At 37.8% G+C, this 10,857-nt stretch overlaps 1 protein-coding gene across 1 annotated transcript; it reads left to right on the top strand.

The window, feature by feature from the left end:
• The first annotated feature begins 5,239 nt into the window (after positions 1-5,239).
• On the top strand, positions 5,240-7,763 carry LOC149102245 (uncharacterized). The gene is made up of 3 exons (XM_089274550.1): positions 5,240-5,388; positions 6,732-6,814; positions 7,367-7,763. Exons 1-3 carry the CDS (start codon positions 5,323-5,325, stop codon positions 7,761-7,763), a joined length of 546 nt encoding a protein of 181 aa, XP_089130676.1. The 5' UTR covers positions 5,240-5,322.
• The last annotated feature ends 3,094 nt before the right edge of the window (positions 7,764-10,857 follow it).

Genomic DNA, 10,857 nt, shown 5'->3' with positions numbered 1-10,857 from the left:
AACCATAGTTTGTTATTGCAATTGCAAATTCATAAATAATCTGAAGGAGCTTTTTTCATCTAGAAATAAACTGCTATCTTAATTCTCGTGACGTTTCAAGAACTGAGCAATGCGTACGGATCATTTTTGTACCTCCTTATATTGTAAACGATAATGGATTATAATTTTTTGTACTTTTTTTTTATAAATAAACGACGATTGACCGTGGTTGACTGATAGATAGATTGATCGACTGACTAATTAATGCATGGCGAATAACTTACTGATTGCTTGCCTGCTTCCTTGCTTGCTTGTTTGATCGATTGATTGGTTGTTCACTCGCGATCTATCCAAGATTGAATAGTCAAGCTGGTAAAGCATTGAATGTACAGAAAACAGTTTTGCGGATTGAAAAGTGAACCCTTACGATGCCTTTTGCAGCTGCCTGTTCTCTCTATTTCAATAGCAGGCAAAGTGTACTGTTTCATTTGCATGAATAGAGCCTTGCTGTTGGTTGAGATTTCAACATTTTCGAACGGAAACTATCTGTTCTCCCGAAAGCCATTGTAGTAGGAAAAGACAATGGAATAGTCCGCGCGTTAAAGTCGTAGCTTGAAATGTTCTTGAATGAAATGAAATCCTTTGATAAGCTTTCAATTACCGTGGGACATGCAGACTCAGAATAGTTGTACTAAACGCCAACTTTGACAAGTAAGCAGTTTTCGACCGTTTTCCCCATGTTTGGGAATCATTGGTTTAGTTGTCGATAACGGTCAAAACTGCGTTGTCAGTGGACGGTGCTTTGAGTATGTCTATTGTGTTTTGAGCATGCGTTGTGAGCGTTAGTTCCCAAGGTCTCGCTGAATCGACGGAGACATCGACAACTAAGGCTACAATGTGTGGAATGCTCGCACAGGGCACAGCTAGGAAACTATTTAAAAAGTACTTTACTAGCCTGTAATGCAGGCGTATTTTAGCGAGCAAGAGCATTTTGATCAAGGGAGCGCCAGTAACGCTAATTCGTGAGTACACAGCCTGCACTGCAGGCCAGCAATTTACCAGTTTTATTTTATTCAGTGTTTCTAAGCCTAACATAAACTATTTATTTACTATGTGTTTGCTCTATCCTCTCTTATTTTAGTTTTCTTTTATCCTAAAGTAAATGTACCTAATTAAAGGGCATATAATTAGGTCACTGTATTTTGCCCCTTCCAATCAGGTTATGTTTGGCAAGTCAGGAAAGGTTTGGGTTGTGCCCACAGGCTGAGAAGATTAACTCTATCTTCACTTTTGGCTGCGAATCGAGTCTGTCGATACCGGTTGTCGATGTTAGCTTTGTAATCGAGTATGGCATTTGTTGTCTGAGAATCAAGGTCTGGTTTGATTATTTCTATCTGGTGCTCTCAAAGTATTTCGCTCAAAATGATGAATATTAAAATAACTCGCCAAGACTGCGAACAACCCGCAACAGCGCCAGTTGTGACTCTTGTGGTGTTATCTTCCCGAGATGGCATTACGCTTAGACCGTTTTACCACCTTGCGCGCCTGGTATACAAATCTACATACTAAAGATGCCCACCAACATATGACATTTAACTCCCTCCTTAATGATGCAGGAATCCTAAGGTGCCTCCTCAGGTTTGGCTTTTGGGCCAAAACCCTGCAGGGCCAATAAGCAAGATTATAACAGCTGCTTCGCGAGCTTCACTCATTGTATAAAAATAAATAATCATATGGTCAGTTTCCTCGTTATTCAGCGCAACATTTCAGTTTTCATACGTGATTTGTCAATAAGAGTTCCTTGCATGCCCTCTTCATAATCATCAAATTTTAATATCTACGAAAAGGGACGATATAACCCACATAAAAATGTCACATTTGTGGCCGGCCTTCTAGTTCTTGGAACTGAAAGGAACCCTCTACTTGTCTTTATGTGTTTCTGTTAAAAGGACAAAACAAGGTTTGTTAAGTCTCAGCTGTCTTCAGAACAAGTCGCCCAATCAACCAGGCGGCCGGACCCCCTTGAAAAAATCGAACCGCCTTTTTACTGGTTGCCGTCAAAAGTACGTGATGTGTAAATTAAGGACCTTCTACTTCCCGTATTCTCTGCGTGGATTCCACTAGTTTCTTCCATTTTCGTCCAGAAAGGCGTTTTTTATTCCCTTTTAGCCCTATGTTATTACAATCGCTTAATCCATAATTTTTTCCGTGAAGTTAGCGTTCTTCTTGCGTCATCATTTGGTAGCCTTTCAGCAAGGGGCTTTCTCGTACGACACCCATCAGGCACCAGGAAAAAATACGAAGTTAAAACAGGAATCGAAATAATCGGTAAATAATAGCGGACAGTAACGTTTTCTTTATAAGTGTCTTAAAATTGCTATACCTAAAAAATTTTGTATTACATCATGCACAGTTAGGTCGAATCTTGCAATTGTTTATATGAACAAAAAAACACCATAATGGAATAGTAACTCGCAGAAAGAACCCGCACTGACAAACTGGAAGTGGAGGAAATGTGTACGCAGGGTTTCAGCATATTACCCGGAATAATTGGGTAGCCACCAGTAAACCGGGTTGCACTGAATCTTGCATTTCTCACTTTCTCGAGCCTGCATGGTCTGCTCTTTGACAAAAGGCAAAGGAAAATATACCAGAAGCAAACTGTTCTAAACTAATTATTGGACATCAAAATATCTGCCCACCCAAGTAAAACGAAGTTAAGACAGACTGCTGGACATCTAAAGACCTTAGTGCAGTGTTTGTCATAGCATAATTATAAATGCTTATAGCAAACAAATAACTCAAACAGGCGTACGTTATAATCATGTTTGAAATGAAATGAAGCAAAGAAGGTTGGCTAAAAGTGTTTGCTGATATTCATACATGGAGTTAAACTAACAGTGTTATAAAACATCAACAAAGTAAGGTTAATATAGGAACCAACTTACGACTTGTCAACCACACAATGAAATCAGTGTAACGTTAAGTCATTTGTTTTGTTTGATTTCATTTAATTTGCATTTGTAGTCACGCTGTTTAAGTATCTTTTATCGCTCGCTCTGTCTCGTCTGGAATATGTTTTGTGTACAATGTTTGGCGTTCCTTGCCGAATAAGGCGTAAGCAAAAGAAATCTTGAACTTGAGTATCCCAAACTATAAAAATTTAAAGACAGAAGTAGTAAATGTGTTAAGTATGATGCCATTCTTGTACTATTACAAGCTATTACATGTACCGGATCACTGGTGCATTTTTAGAATGGATCACTGGAAAATGAAGAAAAAAGAAATTTTCAGGGAGCCAATGAAATGAACGCACAACTGTGGGGTGAATCAGCGTTTAATTCAGTGAATCCATTAATATGTACTCTACTAATTTTAGATTCTGGCGAACATTAAAGTGCCTGAATTCCTACCAGTATGCAAATTCCAACACAGGAACGCCATGATATTAAAGAAATGACTTACACGTTTTTCCAAGCTTAATTCCGGATGAAGTGAGACTCAATAAAGGTAACACAAATGACGTTATGATATCAATACGGGCGTTTAGAGCTTAAACGACGAAAACTGGTTTGTAAGTTTGTACTTCTTCTTTCTTAACTCTCCGGCTTCCTCCTTAGAGAACTTGAAGAGCAAATAAAACAAATCATCGCAACAAAGCGCTGCAATTAGTTGCATTGTTTGGTCTACGGGGAAATTGAATCTGATAAGCCCATTGAATACTCTCGCTCTATCCGGTTAGTTCACGAAACTTTTTCTGTAACACAAACGGACGTGACTCAAATTTGTTCTTGACTTCTTAAAAACGTACGACATAAAGTGGTCTTCCTTTTAGCAGTAAGTGATATTTCTGTTCTGTTACTGAGCCGGGGTGCAGGAAGCCAATACAGCGTCACCTAACAGTCACACGAAAAGTGAAAAGACATGATTTCTGTGCAGTTGAATTGAGGAAGATACTAGCTATGAGAATAAAATCATGAAAGAGTACCTAACGGTTGGTCTTGCATCAGAGAAAAAGTCCCTCATATATGCGAGCGGAATACGAATTCACCAACGCCTGCTAAAATAGGTCCCATTTTTCCTGAAATTTAGAAACATGACGAATAAGCAGGATTTCCTTTTGATAGAACTTAACTTAAATAAAAGGGGCTCGATAAAATGGGAATTATTCATCTTGGATTGAGCTGTTCAAAAAGACAACCTCCAGAATAGTGAACTCATCGCCAAAACACACCTTACTAAGTGGAACATACTGATTTTGGCTACTCTCAGTGATATGTCGTCTGCCGCAGGTAAGCTACTAATGTTTGTTCATGTTTGGTGTGTTGGGAGACATTTAAGGTTCTTTAGTCTTACGATGGGAGTATCCTACTGATTGTCGTATAACTATTGCAATGTGGGGAAGTTGTGATATATTAGTCCGGATCCTTTGCCGAGTTGCTCGGTTTTAAAAGTTTCATTGACTTGGTTCTGCTTTATGTAAAAAAGGGAAATGATTTACTTACCCAGGGAACAATTTAGAGCACTCAATAATTCGTTATTAGGCCTGCCTGCGTGGTTGTCGAATTGGAATGCCAAATGTTGGTTTTTGTAGAGCGAGGAAATCTGGTTACTCAGACAAAACCCTGGAAGCAAGGAAAGTTGCGAGACTTCAGATTTTTACTACTTACACTATTTACAAATCTTAAGCTGCGATATTGTAACGTCAACAAGGAAAATATAGAAATGGAAAAAAGAAAAGTGCTCAGTGACAAAAGAAGCTTAAGCTTTTGAGTTGATCATTGACAAGAAGATAACGAATATAACTCGGACATAACGAATGATCACAAAAAACAGAATTGTACATGTTACTTCTGGGTTTTTGTAAATGGTTAGAAGAAAGAGTGTCGGCATCAACTTTGTGTTATCACAGTAAACGATGTAAAATAATAACAAAGTTTCCCGTTATTAGAAAAGAATTTATCCACCAAATATCAGATGTTCTGAATTTCTAACAATTCGAATCCGCTGCAAAAGGGTTGCACCTCGCTACCCATCTGCGCACAAAACTCTAGAAAAAAATATCGCTGCTAAACTTAGGTCTCAAGTTTGTAAAGTTTACTGAAAAATAAAGCTTTGTATAGTATTATGAAAATAAAATTGAATAGAAGCGTTATTCACTAGTTTTTACAGCTCGTATTATGCCACTGCACAACTTTTTAAGAAATTTATTTTAATACATAACTTGTCTCATGTCTTTCGTTCTAATTTTCAGAAACCTCATTGTTGCTAGTCTTGTTCCTTGGACTGGCCGCATACTCCTTTGGGATTCCAAGTGACAGAAAGGGAAGTCTATTCTTGAATATGGTGTATATTTGTGACGATAAGCCAAACTTGGTTCGGTTAGTCACAGAAACAAAAATGGCCTATGTAAGTATCGATGTCTTTTTTTTTAATTTAACTGCTAACACATATCTGGCAAAAGGTAGCCTACGTTATTGTTATTTTATTGTTCTTCAATTCATCTGAAACACTGCATCCGCGCAGAAGAAATCTTGCAAAGTCTTTCGGCCAACGCAATTCTAATAACTACAACTTACCAACTCATAGACCTAAAAGATAAACAAATTACTGTCGTTTAATTAGTACGTTGCATCTAATTGTGAACACTTCATCGAAAAGGATAGTGCGATGTGTTATCGTTTGACCATATTGTCACATGCTTTCAAAAAGAAAAATACTGATGATACTCCTATATATTCGATAAAATGACAGCAACTGTTTTTTTCTTTGGGAGCAGAAGTGTAAAAAATATTTCAATATATAGAGAGGAAGCAACATCAGCCTTAGCTGGTTTTCATGCGGGTCGTCTATCCTGGTTGAATTGGAATTTGGAGATGCTGGTTTTCGCGGAGGGAGGAAATCCGGAGAACCCGGAGAAAAACCCTCGGAGCAAGGCGACTGAACCAACAACAAACTCAACAAACATATATGGCACCGGGCCGTAATCGAACCTAGGCCACATCGAAGCAGGGAGGCGAACGCTCTAACTGCGCTATCCTTGCTCACCAAGTTTGCGTTAGTTTGCGTTAGTTTGCGTTTGTGATCTGCTAAACATCAAATGTTTGACGACGATTCGTGTATCTTTCAATACCTTATTAGATGATCTTTTTCACGACATGCTCACGCTTAGATGCAACCTAAGAGGCCGACGGCACTTTACAGCAAGGACACTAGAACCATGATCACAACTGTTTTGGTGACTACAGAATGAGTCTAATGTACATCTAATGTACAAGATTAGAATTTTACAGTGTAAAAACGCAAAATACTCTTGTTAATACGGGCCTTCATTCTATTGTCAATATATGCAAATGTAAAGAAAAAAGAGACATCAAAGTTTTCACGCTTCGAGTTTCCTAACTGTTAACTAGCAGACTAAAGAGTTCTCGGTCCGCTTTTCTTTTAATTGACTTCTTCATATCTGCTATGGATATAACGCGGCAATAACAACTCGACCTGGGGTATAGTCGCAAACTGTGTACTAAGACTGTTGTAGGAACTATCAGTTAAAACATAACAACAGAATCAGATTTCCCCAGGCCCACCAAAATAAGTTATCCATAATTAAACTATATTACAAGTAACACATATTGAGTTTATCCTAAATATCCAGTAAGGAAATGTGATCAGAGATGCAGAGAGTTAACTTTCTTAAGATCAGTACATAAGTGACATGCTATTCTAATTCATTGTTAATAATATCTTTTTAGGCGAAAGAACACTTTGGGGATGCTGAAGAATCAAGAGAAGTTACGATAAAAGGAGTGGAACTGCTGGATAATTATCAGACGATGCCAGTAAGTTTGCACTCGGAACTGTTGCTCCGGCTATAGATATCATCCAAATAAAATCCAAGTCTTGTCTTCTTTTAAAAGCAAATGACCTAAAGTGGGAAGTGGAAGGGATGGGGGGTGGGGGGTTGTTTATGTCCTAAATTTTAGTGTAAAGACACCGTTTGTGTTTTTTGTGAGATGTTCTATGCTAACAAAACTGGGGCTTTTGTCAAATGCATAACTGAAAACTAACAAAGTGATCAGAAGCGATTTCTCTTACCAAAGCATGGCTGATAGAAGAAAGAATCGACAGGCTTCTATTGACCGCTTGACTAATGCATTCAAAAGAAGTGAAAGGTCGTAAAACAAAACAGCTCTACTTTCGGTAACCTTGTTCATTGAGGTAAAGGACCAAAAAGATGAAAGGATAATTATATTAACGTTATTTTGCATATTTTCTGGTTCAATACAAATGGTCAGCTCTGGGAATCATCATTGTGACCGAGAATGTAATGACAATCGTCACTTCGACTGAATACGTTTTTGTTTATGATTTTTCCGTCGTATTTTAGAGTGATATTTTGTGAGTTAAGTTCTTCTTTTTTGCTGCTCTTCTCTTCCTTTTTTGCTTCACTCCATTGTTCATTCCTGTTTTTCAGTGTGACTTCTTGGCATTCATGTTATCGACACTGTGTTGTTATCTGTAATTTCTGGCTATTTTTTTTTCAGTTGAGTACGTTTGTATCCAAAGCCTACACACAACTCTCTACTTTCCACGCCATTTTCAAAGACATTTTAACCCAATGGTCTAAAAGTCACGAGGAGAAGGAACTAATGGTAGAGAAGCTTAGGATAATAGTAAACAACACACGCAAGCTTAAAAATTACACGAGGACTATGGTAAGAGAGCATTATTGTCAGGTTAATGTCTACCCATTCATTGTGTTTATTGCATGCACGTTATATTAACGCGAAAATTATGAAAATTATGAGATAATAAATTAATAAATTAATAAATTACTTGAATTAATATATACTAAATTATGAAAGCCCTGAACGACAATTGGAGAAGATCAGCCGAACAAGAAGTGCGGCAAATATGTCTGCGATGGACCCAAATTGAACGACAAGCTCAGGACAGAGAACAGTGGAAGAAAACTGTGGATGACCTCTGCTCCACTTAGGAGCCAAGGGATTATATGACCGAGAGGGCTTCAAATGAAAATAAAATACTGCTTTTAGCCTGTGAGCTATATACATAGCTTCAAAAAAATGAGAGTATTTTGATATGTAAGGAAGAAACTCATTTCTGTTTGCTGATGACACAAGCTTGGTCAGTTTGCATGTTCGGCATGCATAAAAACCTTTCCGAAATGGGTGAGATGTATTTTTCACTCATTTTCAGTGAATATTACGATGTAACTTTGCTCGTATTGGTTTATCCCAAGCTAATAAAACGCACCAATTTCATTGTAACTACATTCGTCCTAAGGAAGTATTTTTCCTTTAGGATTAAGTGCACTACAGCCTTCACTTTGCTAAATTACCAAATACCAATGGTCCGTATTAAATGTATTTGATTGTTCTTTTGTCAGGTCCGTTTGTGTCACCAGCCTCTCCCTAAAGTCAGGCAGTTCAACACAACAACAATTTGGACCAAGTCTCCACCACATCAGAAGAGCTGGATACTGGGCGTTTTAAACGAATTTGAAAAAAGCATGTTTTACCTGCCGTCTGCATTCAAAATGTTTAAAGACAGTAAAGTGTAAAGTGACAAATGGTGTTTGTCATGAAACTATGTGCACTGTATCAGTGTGTTATAACGTAGAGTTTGTAACAGCTCAATGTCCTTTAAGATTAACTGTTAGTTATTTATTTTTTAAAATAGTAGTATGACTACATCTCCATGTCTGGGGTGTTTTCGAGTGCTTGTCTTAAAGAAAAGCCGCATTTTTTAATGAAAGATTTAATACAAGGAATATATTTTGATTGCATCTTTAATGAATAATCTTGTACTCGTTTAAAAATTACATTTATCTCTATAAGGATCAAGGAGAAAAGCAAAGAATCTCATTAGATTCCGAAAGAATAAACTTTCCATTTCAAAAATTAATTATAGCAATAATGTCATAATAACATAGCTTTTACATTTATGGCGTTTTTTTACATTGTTATAATAAAAATGCATTCAGAGGAGTTGTTGACTGAACCTGTTTCAAATCCACAGTAAATGGTAAATCCGAGACTCGCTGAGAATTCCAAAACCCTTGTTTGAAAATCCAATAAAATCCACGACTACACTTAAAACGATTTTAGACTCTGAGACAGAAAGAATCAAATAAAAAAGAAAAAAAAAAACGAGACTCAGTGACTCATGCATCACAAGGGATTGCGAGATTTCTAAATTGGATGAAAAGTTTCTGCGACCCACATTTTTCTAGATTCCATTCGTCACCCAACCCACTGTACCTGAAAAACGTGCGTCTAGAGGCGTTATGGGAAAAACGTGTCAATAGGATAGTTTGTTTTCGTTCTTATATTGACTCCAGTTCCTTTTTAGAACAATATTCTGCGGTATTAGCATCGGGGATAAGTACCGCTGAAATATCGCAAATTAACGTGCGAAACATTTTGGCGGACAATTAAGAAGTCACTAAGAAGACTAGATTTTTTTGAATCGCACCAAACTAAAAGCGAAGAAAAGAACCCTGACTGTTTTCCAGTCTAAGATCTAAGCAATGACTACTATTATGGGAAGCTTTCACTCACTTTTCATGTTCAACCAACAACTTTTAGATTCACAAAAGGAAGAGCGGCGGAGTCCGTCAAACAAACTCTCTCTTGTAGTAATCAGAGTTGTCATTTTTTTCGCACACAAGATTATGGAACGTTAAGTTCTTTGAATATCCGCTTTTAACTATTTATTTTTTACAAGACTAGTTGAAAACTTAGAACTTATAGTATCCCACTGTTGGGTGTTTTGGATAATTTGAACTGACAAGAGTTGACATCAGGTTCAGAACAATTAGTAAACAACTCAGTCAGTTTGATTGTAAACAGTCAATCTTATTTCTACAGATAGCGAAGTAGACAACTCTAGTTCAGTTCATAGCAAGCAAACGTTCTTTGTCTATAACTAGTACACTCGTGCAATAAACACACCGCGGTTACTAAGCACATCTTTTTATCTCCGATTCAATCTTGCCGTTGCTGCGGTAAGTAGCATTGAGCTCGTTCTCTGGACGTCCCCAAGCCGTACGGTGAAGGTTTAATCCGCACTTCCAGCGCATTGAATCTATCGGACGTGGGAGCTTCACTTTTTTGTTGTTTGTGCTGATAAATATCTTTTGCTTCGCCTCTATCAGATGGATGGAAGACGCGCTTTTACATTCGCCCTCTCTTCTGGCGATCACGGTCCCGGGATCACGGTACAATTAGCAGACGCAGGGAAGTGTAACTGGCTATGTATAACAAGACTGCAATGGTTCCAAGAGTAGAGCAGAGTTTCATATTCCTTATGATTTCTATCGTCAGTCGAATGGCTCTTCATCCTGGCTGGAAAGTAAAGGGGAACAGTAATAATGTGAATGCTTTGCTTCTTCAGTGCCTGTAAGTAACTGCGTTTACTTGAAAGGCGGACTTTTACAGCGATTTGCCTCGGTAGAAATTTCGAAATGTTTCTAAAATGGATGATGTCCTTCCTGTTCTATGATCTTCTCTTGCCGAGAAATCGTAAAAATTGTATAATAGGGTGTATTATTAGTACGTGATCATTATTTGGCAACCATCATTCTACCGTACATGTTTAAGCAAAATTGTGGCTCATCTCATGATGAAGTGGACGTTTTTGTAACCATATATAGAGCTTGCATTCGTCCTCGTACTTGTCATTGGATTTAGACCGGAATATTATTTCAGATCTGACTCGTTTGTAGTTATCTACGAGATGGTTGTTAGAGTAAGCCCACCGTGTCAGTAACGTGGGTGCAAAGTAGCTGTTACTGCTGGGCAGTCGCAATTCTTTTGTTCTTACTGCAGACACTGAGTCTTTTGCACGTTCAGG

This window comes from Orbicella faveolata, unplaced genomic scaffold (genome assembly GCF_042242905.1).
Source record: "Orbicella faveolata isolate gen_17 unplaced genomic scaffold, um_ofav_v1 contig_36, whole genome shotgun sequence".
Taxonomy (NCBI): Eukaryota; Metazoa; Cnidaria; class Anthozoa; order Scleractinia; family Merulinidae; genus Orbicella; species Orbicella faveolata.
The sequence above is the reverse complement of the archived record's forward strand: the minus strand, read 5'-3'. Positions and strand labels throughout refer to the sequence as shown.